Here is a 15,072-nt window from a genome sequence, read left to right as displayed (position 1 = left end):
AACCCAATGTTTTATATTCAGCTTTTGTTTTCACTGTGCATGTCCTCCTCTGCCCTATTTTCATTGTCAAGGCACACTTGGGCTGTATTTCGAATATTTAGAGTATATGACCTATTTTTTTTCCCTCTTGCATCATTCCTGAGCAAACAGTCGACAGAAACTTCTAGTGATGGTCAGGTGGTAGATTCTGATTTTGTGCTTCACAGTAATAGCCATGAGATATGTTTTTCCTGGTGATTAGTCTACTTTTAATCTTGCTGAGCTAAAAAAGTGCTTTCAGTTTGCTAGCAGATACAAAAAGGAGTTTACTTTCTTATTCCATATTAGAGATCACATGTATTTGAGAAGAACTGTTATCCAATAAGTCTTCTTTCTGCTTGATCCTGCAACACTTTCAGTCATTTCTTCTGTCCACACTTAAAGTGTTTTCTAGTCTCTGACCATTCCTATTGCTTTTTACAATCTGCCACCCTGGAGAGTTCTCCAGAAAGAGAATGTTAGTATTCAGATTTGTTTCTACAAATTTACCTTAGGTGGTTCAGGCTTGAATGCTGGAGGTGGACTTGGCTCTCTAAGGATCTCCCTGCTACCAGCTTTTCTCAACTGAGCCCTTGGTTCTGGAGTAAACTTTTTTAAACTCTATGAAAGAAAGAGATAAAATCACTGCAGTAGGCAGTAATTCAACCATTTTTCCTCTCTCTTAAGTTTACAATTTTGGGAGCATTAACCAAGAGTCAAAAGATTGCCAGCAACCTGACTACAATCACCGCAAATGTAATTGAAAAGTTCAAGGTCATGAGACATCATCAGGAAATCTATGAATTTAGGAAGAAAAGCAGAGGTTTTCTTTTATTTTCCTCTTCATAGTGTAGATCTAAAATACTATCAGAAGCAAGGTAAAGCTGCTGTTTAAAAAAATCCTCTGAATTTTAAACCATCCATAAAGGGTTTTCAGAAAGCCCGAAGTTCAGTTTTACTGAAGAATCCAGTCATCTCACCTCCTCGTGATGCACAGGTTCAGAGGATCGGCTAAAAGATGAAATCCTCGGTTCCTCCAAAGGCTCATCAAGTTCATTGTCAGTGTATGCACCACCTTCTCCATCCGTGTCCTCTAGGTCACTGATCAGCCGGCTGTCACAGCTCAAATAGTCAGCACCCATGGCAGTAAGGTAAGACATACGATCATCTGCGTCATCTTCCATGCCATCCATCTAGGGAAAAGTCAGTAAGAAGTAAGGAACAGAGATTAAATAAAAGTCCAGTTAAGACTCAACGTTAGGCCAAACAGCTCAGGCTCAACATCAGTCAGCCCTTAGGAATGACTTCATGGAACTGAAAGAAACTAATGCGGAATCACAACGAAAAGTCCTGTTGAAGTTCATCCCTCATCATCATTCTCCCCTAGCCCAGCATTAGTGATGAAACCTCCCAAGTGCTACAGAAAGAATAATATTTTTTTGTTAAAGACATACATCAACTGACTATTTGTCTAGCCTACTGACCACTGGCAAATGAATTTCTGAACAATTTTTACTGGCAAGAGATACTTTGAAACATGTATATAGCTTCAGAGAGTAAGGACTGACTGCTTACCTTTCCTTCTGATACCCATACTGCTTCTCCTTGCTGTTGCTGAATTGTATCCTTCAGGCTACCATACCAGCTATCATTGGCTGAATTCAAATTAATGGTTGCTGTAAAAATTGAAGGAAAAGGTGTATATAACACAGTAAACGCAATCCTTTATCCATTCTTGGCTGTTTAACACTTTTTGCTTTAGGTATGCGAGAATGTTAAACAGCAACTTCAGTTAGATCATTGACAAAAGCACGGTATTCTTGCTTTATTGTTGGTCCATTCCTAAGCTTATTAAATCGCTTATCTTTTAATGGCAGTACACCAGCACAATTTCTTTACCATTAGAATTTGGAAGAACAAGGAACTTTGAAAAAAGTCAAGGAAGGCATTACTCATGACCACACCTTCACACTCTTTTAGTTCCAGCCTGCATGAGCTAATATGCAGAGTAATAAGTATTTGTCTCAGGATTTACGTAGTCCCATACACTACTCTCTTATTCAGCAGGTTAAACAAACATTCTTCCTTACCTGTAAAGAGGTGGGAGCAAGTTTTCTTCAGTTTGTTTGCTTGCTCATAAAGTTTTCTTGAGCTCTTGTTTGATGTAGGACATAGCCTTTGTCTCATGGTCTTCACACCCTGTTTACTGTCTGGGTTAAAGAAGACCACAATTGGAAACCACTGGGTGTAATTTAGCAGGTCCACTGCTTTAGGAGTGACATCCAACAGAGCGTGTTTATCCTGTTAACAAGAAAGGCCACTCAATGTGGTGCATGTGGGAACAAGTGGAGGTGACTGAACATGGGATCCTAAGAACACCAGGATAATATTTGCATCCAAATAAGAGCACAGCTTGTGGAATGTTTTCCCACAGTTATACTATATTTAGAATGTTAAGAGCAAGAACAGCACTGCATGACCGTAAGCCTCTGGCAAATTCAGAAAGCATATAGTAAAACAGATTCTCCTCTGTCCAAATTTAGAATGGACTTGAGAAGGAAAATTTAATTTCTAGTATCAGGTTCAAAGTTATAAAAATTACTAAAATTGCTGTTGAACAACTTCAAAACAGCTTTATCATTAAGCTTATCACAGAAATAGATGCAGTGAAAATTTGAGTACCCTGAAAGTTCCAGGAGCAAACAAATCAAACACCTTATGCCTTTAAGCATAAGCAGTTTTCAGACGAATGCCCTACCTGCTCAATGATTTGCCTCACAGTGTTCAGGCGCACTACTCCAGTTGACTTCTCCGAACCTGCATCTCTGGGTTCTGTCTCTGCAAAGACAACATTTTAGTTCATCTAGAGTGGCCAGGCAGCTGTGATTATTAAGTTATCCATTCTCTCAGTTAAGGATGAAAAAGACATTAAGAGGACAACTTACTTGCTGTCTGGTACAGGTGAGGCAAATCATTTGACAACTTCTCCATAGCAACATCTGCAATAGGGCCAAATATCACCACGGGTCTCTTAAAACCAGCTGAAAGAAAAATATTTGGAGAACAGAAAAATCTGGTAAGACTGGGTTTATATATAAAAGATAAGACCTTCAGTTAATAAGCATAGTTGAAGTTATTAAAAGTATATTTTAAAAAAACTATTTCTCAGAGGTTTGTGCAACAGCATAATAGAGAAAACTACTTTTACCAGCTGAGAAAGAGACTGTTTTCATTAACAGCTTTCTTATTCCTCCTAGAGGAATCATATTTAGAATATTTTACATCTGAAAATGTACAGATCTTCATTTATATTTCCATCCATCAAAACTCCATGAACCTTGACACAGTGGGCTTTGTGTGAATAAAGACACAAATGATAAACCTACTGCAATGCAGCTTGAAGAAGCAAAGAAATGTAAAACTATGTTACTGCTCATGTCGAAGCAAGTGAAAACACAGTCCTCAGAGTTAATGGGGGAATGCCATTACCCCAAGTCTTCATCCTGGCATCTGGGATCTCCTTTAAAATACTCTTTACTAGTTTGTTTTGCTCCAGAATACTGTCATGTGCTACTGCCCAGAAAATCAGCTTGATCTGCTCACCACTAGTAATACAGCTAGTTTACAGTCATGGAGATAGACCACATGAGCCATGACTATATTTGGACTGTTGAAAATCCTTGAGTTCTATTTGCTCTAAGCCTACTGTTGAAGTGCTATTTATCATGATTAATGTTGGTCTCAGGCGTATGGATTGTACTTTCAGAGCTAGACAAGAAGAATTCGAGGAAACAAGGAAAGCCCTGCTGTTTCATCCCTTTTTCATTTTAAACCTTCAAACTGGCAGGTATATTTTGGAGGAAAGAGAACAACAGCCATTTAAAAGGGTAAAAAAGCTTTCTCATAGACTAGTAGCATCCAGAAGTCTCCATTCTGAGAAAAATATCATCCCTTCCCGTTGTTCTAATTCCACATAGTTACAAGTTGTTAGAAATCACTTTCTTAGCTGACCAAACATTTGGATGCTAAAGCAGCCAGCACTAAATGGGCAGCCAGCTGAAAGCAGTCTCACCTACCTTCACGCAACTGAACGCGCTCGTAAGCTGGGAATTTTGTGCTCACAGATACAATAGCTGTCAGATCTTCACGACTCTTCCTCAGATTCTTCTTTGCTCCAGATCGCTGGCCACGTGTTCTCCAGAAATCTGCCCTATCACTTGAGCCATCTTTTTGGGCATTTTGAACACTGGCCATCTGTTCAGCTCTGACAGAGAAAGCAGGGAGTTCAGAACTAGTCAAGGAGGGCAAGGATGCTTTCAGTGATGAACAATGGATTTTGAATTTGCAACAGATAATTTGCCAGATAGATAGAAAGGAGTGGAGGTAAAAGCACACCAGTTCAGGTGCCTTTGCCTTGGAGCAAACACACTGTCATAACAAGGCTCTGACCTGCCACAGCTACAAGCTGCTGGGCAGGAATGAGTCCTGAGGTCTTAAACTGATCGCTTCCATGAGTGTAAATAAAAGGATGCAAATGCAAAGAGGTGGTGAGAGAGGGCAACTCAGAACTGAAGGCCTAAGAAATTACTGTCACTATTCTCTTCTCCATTGGGCCTCAAAAGTTATGTCACCAGAGCACAGAAACAAAGGCTGGTTTGGTCAGACCAATTAACAGAGAGGAGAAAATGTACTTACCAGGAGACAGACAAGGGAGTCACACAAGAAACGTACTTTGCAACTTGTGTGCATCGTGTAATTGTGAGCTTTTTCTTCCATCATAAAATCACAACCACACTCAAAACTTAAAAGCTACAGTCTAAAAATTCAGCTGCAGTCTGGTTGTGGTTTTAGGGTTTTTTTTTGTCTGATTAATTTTAATATTTTTATGCACTCTATACATTTGAACAGGTATTATTACCTCCCATGAATTTTGATTAGGAAAGGCATATTTAAGCAAAAATGTTGCTGTGCTTCATTCAATATTTTACACAAAAATACAGACTAAAGCTACAAAAAAACCCCACAAAACCAAAACCAAGCAAAACAAAACAAAACAAAATCCCCTAAAAAAAAACCTACCCTGCACAAAAAAATGTGCCTCAGAATAAATACTTAAAACACACTCCAAAAGGATATACATAAGAAATTCAAGCACTGAATTCTTCTAAAGATTAATCATCAGAGTATTCTTGCACAAAAAGTCACAAGCGTCCTAAGGTGAAGGGTTTTTGTTTGTTTAGTTTTTTTGTTTCATTGGGGTCTTTTGTTTGTTTTGACTTGATTTGGTGAGGGTGAACATACAAAGAAGAAGGTGGGGGGGGGGAAAGCAAAAGCCTAACAAAAATAGGACCCACCACCCATTTTCTGGAAGAGGAACTGAAGCAGCTACTGCTCAAAGCTTGGTTGATTGCTGAGACAGAAGCTCTAGGTCTGTGCTCTAAATAATGACCTGGTATGTAGGTAACACCACCCTCTCTGTCTCCTTGCATAATGCCATGGTTCTAAAATATGCAGTTTTTATAGGCACAATTCATGTAAAAATGAAGACAAAACAATTCTTTCATTCTTGTAGAAGGGAATAGAAAGAAAGAAAGGTATGACATGGGAAGCAAAAAACACTTGGTGAAGGGAAAAAATCTTACTTCTAACAATGGGTAGGAACACGTGGCGCCACCTTACCTGCTCTTATTTGGAATGAGGCCCTTTTCCAGTTCATTTCCAATTCTCACAGCCAGCCAGTTTCCCAGTTTGCCATCATACAGTGTATCAACAACTCTAAAGATCTCGCCCCTGGTGAATGCTAAGCTCTGTGCTGACTCTTTGTCACACTCAAAGTGACTCCTGATGAAGAATGAATCTCCTCTGCCACAGGCCATGATGTCTCTGTAGACTAAAACAAGACCTCCATTTTAGCTTATATTTTTTTACACTTGAAAGAAAGATTAAGCTGTGATTCTAGTGAATACAGCTTTGAAATTCTAAGGATCTGCCCAGAAAGATGAAAAAACTCAGATCTACATTCCTCTACACACTCTTATCAGGAGTGCTCTATCCTTGTCTGTGCACAGCCCTTACAGCTCCAGGGCAAAAGGCAGCTGTGGTACTACAGTCTTGCAGCAGGCTGTGTTTCCCAAAAGGAAAGCAAGAAGCTTTTCTTGCTCTTTAACTGCTCATGAATAAAATTGTCCATTTTCTGCTGATCAAATCCCTTCTGACTGCCAAAGCACCGCAGATCTTCTCCCAGCTGCTACAGACAGAAAAACAGAGGAAAAAGCAGTACCTTACCACTTCTCAGGATTAAGAGTTGCTATTTGCTAATAATAAAAGACATGGAAAAGTACTCTGATAAAGACATCACACAAACAGCGTTGTATGTATGGAATGCAGCTATCTTCTCAACTAGTGAAAAAGGAGATAAACTAAATGCTATCAAAAATAAGCACAAGAAAGATTATTTGTGGTTTCACTGACAAAGCACAGCTTAAAATATTCATAGATATACGCACATTTTTTTCAAAGCACCTACCTTCATATTTGCTTTGAGCCAAAATTGTCACAGTTTCACCTTTGGGAATTTCTAAGAGATACAAAACAGCTTCTTCTCGAACAATGCCTCTGAAGTCTTGAGTGTTTACCTACATAACAAAAAAACCCACAACAACTGATAAATCAACAATAAAAGGAATAACCACAGATTTTTCTTTCATCTGAAAAATCTTAATATTCTATTCCCTTGTTATTTTCACATATAGCTATATATCTATATCAATCTATCTATATATATATAGAAGTAAATTATTGTTTCTTGTTAATACTTAATTCCATCTATTAACAGTAATCTTCCTGAAATAAAATGTTCTGGTTGTACATTGCTAGACTGTTTCCTCAACTTTAACAGCCTCTAGAAGGGGCAAGAGAAAAGAGACAGAGGGAAAATTACATAAACCTTCCATGTGAATTTTCAGAAAAAAAGCAGAATGAAGTGATTAAGGGGCACAGATGATATAAATCAGAAACCTGAAAAATAAATCACCATAACCCAAATAAACTGGAGAAAGATGAAACAATTTTTGGCCCAAATTTTTCCCCTCCAAATCTAGGAAGAAACATTGTACAAAAAATTTATTGTGGCATCTTGCAGCATTTTTCTTGATTAATATTCAACTACTCCTTCCACAAAATTATAAACAAACTAAAGCTTGGTATACACTGCTCCTTCAAGAACTCATTTCTGTAAAATCCCTCCATCACATATACACCCTTGCAAAGCAATAATTTGATTCCTAAGATCATAATTTATTCCATATTTCCAGTAAGAAGAGCAAATGAGAGTATACAGAAGTTATTTGCATTTCAGGGACACATACTCATACCTTAAGAATCTGATCTCCTTCCTGCAGTCCCTCCTCATCAGCTGAGGTACCTTCTTGAATTCCAGCAATAAATATTCCTACATCATTTCCACCAGCCAGTCGTAGACCCACGCTGTCTCCCTTCTTGAATCTCACCATTTTTGTATTAGGACTACAGGATTTACAAACAGAAAAGGAAAGGGCGGGCAGATATTAAAGCAAATAACAATTTTAGCATGCCAAAAGAAAAAAATTACAACTCCTCAACTATATAATATTAATAATATTCTTATATCCTTTCTTTCTTTGTATAGGCTATATTTATTGAGGTAACCCTTCAGTGAAGGCAGGAAGCAGAGAATTTGCATTTTTCAGAGTGGAAAAATAATTAGGATTAGTGACTAAGTGGCATACACAGACCTGCTGAGCAGGAAAACAGGTCCCTGTTTCTGAAACCCCAAAATAACTCCCCATCTACTGTATCCTCTGTCATATGAACATCTGCAGTTTTTGTGAAAACAGACTGAGTTATGAGTAATCATACTCATTGTTTTTTTCTTCTATAATCTAAAGAACTGTCATATGAATTAAACTGATACCTATTTTCTTTACTGTGTAACATGCTTGTTAGAAGTCTTCAAATTTTCTTGTAATGAGAAGTATTTTCAAATATAATCTACTGATATGTTAACGATCAGTCCCTTCACATTGCAGTGGGAGAGACTAATGGACTAGGCTCAGATTTTTTGCTGTCAGAAAAGCTGCATGACTGAGTGACCTTCCAACTCAGAGGACATTACTTATCTGCCAGCCATTCTCAGTAATAACCTAAGCCTGTATTATAAATTCCCCTTCACCAAAATAATCACTTGATTAATTTGCACATCAATGACAACATATGCAGGGTCCAACCCAGAAAGGGTTTTATTTAAAACAATACAACAAGCTACAGAACATTTTCAAAACTTAAGGCTGCTCCTTTTAATTCCAACACTCCAATTCCTTCAATTTCTGTATTTGGAAACTCTCAAAAGAAAACATGTAAACTGATTTCCTATTAATAAAAACAAAATAAAACAAAACAAAACTCTTGCATATATTTCCATGCAAGCCCAGAAATACAGGGTGTTCAATACCTTCCAGGCAGGCTCCAGGCAGGTATTTCTAAAACTAAGTTGATCTCAAATATCATCAGTTAGAAGCCATGTCACCCCTTCTTGGCATTAAGCTATAAAGGGAGTATCACTCCAAATGGGAGAAAGAACACAAACCCATGCAGCCAAGAATCATGCACTGGTCACTGAAGACTACGAATGCAAAAGAACTCAGCAAGTACCACCTTACCCATATATTGCTTCATCTTCTGGGCTGGGTTTAAGAATTGTTCGTGTGACTGCTTTTGGCTGAGGCACTAAATGTAAAAAAAAAAAAAAACAACAAAAAAAGTTACTGAGATATTGAAAAGGTTATAAATGGCAAGAATTTTAGCTATCAGATAGCTATCAAATCAAACCCTCCATGCCAAAGATTAATACAGGTTTAAAAATCAAACATGTCTGACTAAAATTCATTTATTTATCTTTTTTTAAATTCTTGAAAGAGAAAAAAAAGTTCAAGGAAGGGATACACTACTCTTTAAGGGAAGTTAGATCAGACTTCATTTGTCTACTTAGGGCAACAGTCTAACAGTAGATGTTTTAAGAGAGTATTTGCTTTTTTCAGGTGGTAGGTCTAATAAGCAACTGAGGTCAAAAAAATTTCAGGTGTTTCTTCCCTGCACCACAAAGCAAAGTGGTGCAGGGAAGAAACTTCTTCTTCTGTGTGTAAGGGTGGGGCTGACATGAAGAGCCATAACAGTTTTGTCAACATGGTTGAGGGAATGGACATTCTGTGGCCAGGGGAAAAAAAACACAACCAAAACCTTCAGGCTCTGACCTGCTGTGTCATCTTGGTACTTCAGTTCTTTGTTTGAGTCCACAGCTGTAAGAGCAGGAGCAGCAATGTCACCAGTTGATTTGAATGGAGTAGGCATTGCTCCCATTCTGGACATCCTACTGGAGGGATCCTCTTTTGCACTAAAAGAAAAAATAGTAAAAAAGTGTCATGAAATCAGGTAAGAATGCATATATTTGAATAACTTCTTTGATAAGCATGAGAAAAATGAACTAGAGAACATTTCTTACTTTGGTTTCTCTTTCAGTTTTTCATTGGATGAATGTGAATCTAGATCAGAATGATGTGATCTGTCATCTTGAGGGGAGAATGATCTGTTTGACTCTATTTCAGAAATATCTGTAAAGATATTAAATGCAAATGAAGACACGCGGGATTTGTTTAAGTTATCTGTTCACCTGACCAGCATATGTATTTACGAAGCTTTCAGATAGAGGATACACTGAACATTTCAGCCCACTCTCATCTCAAGTTGATTTGACAAAGATTCAAAAAGTGCCTTTTAGTGTTTCCAGCCCTCCACCCTCCCAAAATATTTCAGGAAAGTTTAACACAACTTTTAACAAACACACTCACATCAACAACTACTTTGAGCATACCACACATACCACCTGCATTAGCTAGTGCTAGCAGGCTTTGATTTGAAGTGTCATGGAGTTTTCCAAACCAAACACCACCTTCACATCAACAGGCACCACATCACTGCCCTTTAGCAGCAAAGGAAACAAGAGTGGCCCTTGGATTTGAAATGCACCTCAGACTTCACAGTTAAATATATACAGGAAGTTCCACCCCATATTCTGACACCAGAAAAGCAAGTATCTTGTTCCACATAATATAACATCCTGCTTTCCCAAACATTCTGAGCTCTTCCCAAAGCAAGCTCAAGCTGAGAGATACAGGTCACACACTTAAATAGAACAGGTGCTGGGAAAAGAAATCAGTTATCCAGGGTCACTTAATTTCCTCTTGTCCTGACATTTCTTCCCTCCATTTGAATGCTGCCATGAATGTTAGCATCTTCAGAAGGAGAGACCAGTCCAAAGCTCTTGTTTTAAAAATTTTTATTAATGCATCTGATTTGCTTGCTCCAAGAAGTAAGACTGATTTTGCCAGACCAACATTGGTCCTTCTATGTCTGCCCCTTCCTAAAATGTAACTATATGGTTACTATAAAATTATTTTCACCTAAAGGAAGGGTTGCTGAGTATTACTTAGGTTTGTTTGCTTTTCATTGTTTTTCTTAACGAATCTAATACCACTCTACCACAGCAAAACGATATAAGCTCCTTTTTGTCCTTGCACAGAGTCCAGAAGTTTGGATCCACATTAAACCTCACCATCCATTTCTGAGTCACTGTCATTCAAGGAAGGAATGTTGAGCAGTGTCTGCTTTCGGTCCCTGAGAACAACCAGCTGGAGTTTCCCACGTGATTTCTCAATCAGTTTCCGGGCATCAGCTAAAGACATGTTCTCTGTCACTGTACCATTGATCTGGACACAAAAGACAACAATAACAAACAAGTCTGCATTGTGCTCAAGTTTAATAGTGAACTTGACTATAACATGACTTAGTTCAGAATAACCACTATAACCAGTGCCTGCCAAACTGCTAGCAGTAAAACCAGAACAGACCTTGAGAATGATATCTCCTTCATGAAGGTTGCCATCTTTGGTTGCTAGGCCAGTACGGGTCATTTCTTTTATGAAGATCTGACTTCCAAGACGGAGTCCATACTCTGGAACCAAGAAGATAATCCACTGTAGCTTAAAAGATGAGCAAGGATGCATTGTTTTAAAAACTACACAGTTTCATGCATCAAACACCATTATACCATGAGAGAAAAAAAAAAAAAAGAAAAAAAAATAAGAAGAAGAAAAGAAAAGTAGGCCTAGTAAACCCAATTCCCCCTAAGCCAAGTCTCTGATACCTGTGCTGCCATTACTATTGAACAAGCAATATCCCAGATCCAATTACAGTTGGACGACTGGTCTGCACCTTCAGCAGCAGAACAATGCCTTTGTTCTGGAGCTGCTTATTAATGTACTAGATTAGCTTCACCGATTCGTATTTTGCATGGCATAGAGGGGGAAAAGGGTCTAAAAGCACTAACAGAAGTATTTCTTTTCATCAGTTGCTGCATCCTGACCCTGTCCTATCTGTACTCCAGGAAATGCTTTCGTTGTTTCAATCAAAGGAATTTTTTTTTATTCCCTGCCCCCTTCTTTCCCCGTGATCTAAGTTACTTGGGTCAGTATATTTGCTACTTAAAAAGAAAGGCAACATCCCTAAAAAACACGCATCCTAGAACAACAGAATGTTGTCCTGCTTTAAAAGATCACCACATTTCAGCAAGTCTGTAAAGTATCCATATGAATGGCAGAGATTATTACGGTTTAGCTAAACATAAAAGTTAACAAATGCAGCTTATATTTCTCCTTAATTGCATACATATCTGCATTATCTTTACAAGTGGAAACATTACATGCAGAGGAAGAATAGGAAGGAGAAAAAAGGACTGCTGCTAGAGCCAATGAAAAAAAAGAGATTAGCTCCTGCATACAAAATTTAATTAGCAAAAAATTGTCAAAATTACAACAGGGTGGATTAGGAAAAAACCCAACAACCACATCCAACCCCTCCAGAAATAAACCACCACTCCCCCCCAAAAAAAAACCCTAAACAGAAAATTATGTACAACCTAATCTCATATATGCTTTCCAGCACAAGTCTTTATTTCACAGTGAAAAAAGGTCAGGCTTTTGGCTTTCATTTGCACACTTCAATACTCAGCAAAGAAAGGTTGAAATACTGCCATTTCAGTATTTCAGCTGCTGCTATTTCCGTATTCTTCAATTACCAGAACCAAACAAACCATATTACTAAAGGCAGAGTCTACTCTTTACCCTTTCTAGCTAACCTTTTTGTAGATGTGCCAAGTGTAATCTGAATCATGATGTTTTCCCTCAGAACAGGAGAAAAGGGCAGAGAAAATGGAAAACCATGGACACAATGGCTTGAAAAGACTGAAGTTATGTGGGTGAACAAATCTTTGTTCAAAAGTGAAGTTCAAGGTCCTGCACAAAAAGCATCCCAAATCAGCCAGAAAGAATGAAAGAACAACTTAAACCATCAGTTTAAAAAGTCAACGCTTAACCTGCAAAAGTAGAAAGTAATTCAGTTCTTCTCCTTTTCCCACCAAAACCCATGCTGTACTGGAAGTTGACTCCTCTCCTCCCCTTTTATACCCACCTTCATTATGTCTGCCTTTTGTTAAGAGAACACTGATTGGTGCATTCTGATCCTGCGGTCCTAGGTACTCATGCTGGCGGTGTATTTCAGGCGAAGGACTGCGGGAATGAAGCCTGTCCCGACTACGACTCCTCATTTCCCTCCCATATCTAGGATCAGATAAAGATCCATGACTGTAACTGGGTGGGCTGTAGTCTCCTCTGTAGTCCCGCTCATAGCCAGCATCCCTGTCGATGCTCCTTCCCCTGCTCCGATCCCTTCTATAGTCTCGATCCAAGCTCCTGTCCACGCTCCTACCACGACTTCGATCGCGGCTGTAGCTGCATTCCCTGCCACGGTCTCTGCTTCGCCCTCGGTCGTGCTCATCTCTATAGCTCTGATCCAGGTTGTTTCCCCAGCTTTGGCTGCGCCCTCCATTTCCACTGTGCCAGCTTCTCTCACTGTAGCCACTTCGAGCACTTTTGCCATCAAATTCTGCATGGTCATCCATTACACCTAAAGCTCTGTCCTCATAGTCAAGGGAGGGGCTTCTCTGCAGCGCAGCAGCCTGCACCTTCCTTGGTCTTTTCACTACCTGTTCAGTACAACAGAAAACAAACAAACAAACAAATTCCTATCAAAGATCAGAATGTGAAACTGAACGGATGAATATTCTTCATGTTTCAAATATATGCTGGGGACAAAAAGAAGGAAGAACAACATTCTGTTTATTATTGGACAAGATCTGTGTATGCAGAACATAATTTGCCTCACGTAAGTTCTATTTTGTACCACTCATTATAAAACATTTATACCACATTATAAAATAAAACATTTTATTCTCAGTTTTTCAACAAGGTAACTTTGTCATACTGTTGATTAATTTCTGTTTGTTTCACCTGCAGAAACTATGTCTTTGTTTTATTTGTTTTGTACTTTGCATATGGAAAAGGATTGCTTTGCTTTGTGCCTTTAAATACTCTTTATAGAAGAAAACCAAAATCCTGACTGGTTACATACCACTGTACACTGAATATATTTGGAATTTACTTACAATGGTGGCCACCTTTCCACTTTTCCTAAGCTGCTGAACTGCAAAAGAATGTAGAACATTTTCCATCGGGGTCCCATTAACTATGACCACTCGGTCGTTTTCTCTGGAAATGGGAAGGGAGATAAAAAAGGAAAGAGAAGATTTAAGAGGAGTCTTCATGAAAACAGCAGAGCAAAATTTCTTCTTCTGTTGTTTTTTTTTAAACAGAGGAAACCTATGGATTGAATTCAGTTTAACATGGAGTTTTGCTTTAAAACTGTGTTTTCTATATTAATTCTACAATATCTGAATACCCGAAGCAGCTTTCAGTACATCTAAAAACTAGACGTTGAGCAGCACTGTCTTTGTGTATATACTGTGTTCTGCTTAAGTACTTTGCCATAATGTTTTTTAAAGAACATTTGTGATGAGTTTTGAAACTTTTTTATTTTGATCTTTCAGGACTCCTAGATTTTTACACCTAGAAGTGCTAGACTTCTTTCACATAAGAATTTCAACTGCTGCAGCCATACCAGTATTTAGGCAAATATTGACAAGTACAACCGCACTAAAGTCTGGTGTTCGGGCCACATTAACTCTGTAGAAAGGTGATAGGGAGAAAAAAAAACAACAACCCAAGAAAACAATCATACAGAAGAAGTCCTCCTTGCCCTAAACATAGGCCAACTGAGATTACTAACTTTTCTGTTCAGACCTCCTGCATATCAAACAGACCACTAACACCTAACTCACCTAACCCCCTATTAAATAGCCCCGTAACACTGATTAATTTAACCCCATAAGTTTCATAAAGGCACTTCAATGCCAAAAGTGAAGAAGATTAAAAAAAAAAAAAATTACAACTCCTCATACTCCTTATATTAGTTTTTTCTGGTGACTACCCAGTTACAATCAGAGTATTAGCTGAACAAATTACTGGTTATTTTGCCATTTTCTGCTAGATAAAAGAAATCTTTGGTACCAACTATTTTATCATCATTATAATCAAATCACATCACAATCTTCTGTTCAAATAAGAAAATTATATACTCTAAGCCTCCATTTGTAAGGCACTCTAACTCCTATATGATTTTTGTGCCTCTTTTCATACCCTTCCAATTCCTTTTAGTAGACGAGTATGCCAGAACAGCATGCTATATTTCAGCATCAGTTTCATCCAGGTTTATACAGGAATCAAAATAGCTCTCTAGACAGTCCATAAATCCAAAGCTAGTATTGAACTTAATGTTGCAATATTATGCCAAGAGGTCCATCTACATGTGCTCATTTTACCCTGCAGAAGATGACAGGATGGTTTTACCCATCCACTCTGAAGGTTAGACTTATATTCCTTGATTTGGAGGAAAAGCTTTCCCTTCATTTTTCTTCAGAATATGTTTTGTCTGAAAGTGCCCAAATATCTTGTTATTCCGTTGCCATCATCAATTTACCTATGATCTTTCATAATTTCTGGACATGATTTC

General features: G+C 38.2%; 1 protein-coding gene and 1 long non-coding RNA gene across 11 annotated transcripts in view; one reads left to right on the top strand and one right to left on the bottom strand.

The window, feature by feature from the left end:
* TJP2 (tight junction protein 2) overlaps nucleotides 1-15,072 on the bottom strand; it is a 62,985-nt gene that overhangs the window by 3,804 nt on the left and 44,109 nt on the right. For all 10 annotated transcript variants that reach the window (XM_071424910.1, XM_071424918.1, XM_071424917.1 and 7 more), the window contains 17 exons: nucleotides 13,610-13,712; nucleotides 12,577-13,150; nucleotides 10,959-11,062; nucleotides 10,664-10,817; nucleotides 9,554-9,662; nucleotides 9,306-9,445; nucleotides 8,715-8,781; nucleotides 7,392-7,542; nucleotides 6,545-6,653; nucleotides 5,698-5,908; nucleotides 4,095-4,282; nucleotides 2,964-3,059; nucleotides 2,777-2,856; nucleotides 2,109-2,319; nucleotides 1,594-1,694; nucleotides 999-1,211; nucleotides 529-639 (listed from right to left, as the gene is read on the bottom strand). In XM_071424910.1, the coding sequence (XP_071281011.1) occupies nucleotides 529-639; nucleotides 999-1,211; nucleotides 1,594-1,694; nucleotides 2,109-2,319; nucleotides 2,777-2,856; nucleotides 2,964-3,059; nucleotides 4,095-4,282; nucleotides 5,698-5,908; nucleotides 6,545-6,653; nucleotides 7,392-7,542; nucleotides 8,715-8,781; nucleotides 9,306-9,445; nucleotides 9,554-9,662; nucleotides 10,664-10,817; nucleotides 10,959-11,062; nucleotides 12,577-13,150; nucleotides 13,610-13,712 (2,722 nt within the window). The remainder of the gene's footprint in view (nucleotides 1-528; nucleotides 640-998; nucleotides 1,212-1,593; nucleotides 1,695-2,108; nucleotides 2,320-2,776; nucleotides 2,857-2,963; nucleotides 3,060-4,094; nucleotides 4,283-5,697; nucleotides 5,909-6,544; nucleotides 6,654-7,391; nucleotides 7,543-8,714; nucleotides 8,782-9,305; nucleotides 9,446-9,553; nucleotides 9,663-10,663; nucleotides 10,818-10,958; nucleotides 11,063-12,576; nucleotides 13,151-13,609; nucleotides 13,713-15,072) is intronic.
* On the top strand, nucleotides 9,346-10,797 carry LOC139588998 (uncharacterized). The gene is made up of 2 exons (XR_011678895.1): nucleotides 9,346-9,483; nucleotides 10,631-10,797. It is a non-coding gene; the product is annotated as an uncharacterized lncRNA (long non-coding RNA).

This window comes from Agelaius tricolor, unplaced genomic scaffold (assembly GCF_023055355.1).
Source record: "Agelaius tricolor isolate 1412-34295 unplaced genomic scaffold, bAgeTri1.0.p SCAF_4, whole genome shotgun sequence".
Taxonomy (NCBI): Eukaryota; Metazoa; Chordata; class Aves; order Passeriformes; family Icteridae; genus Agelaius; species Agelaius tricolor.
The sequence above is the reverse complement of the archived record's forward strand: the minus strand, read 5'-3'. Positions and strand labels throughout refer to the sequence as shown.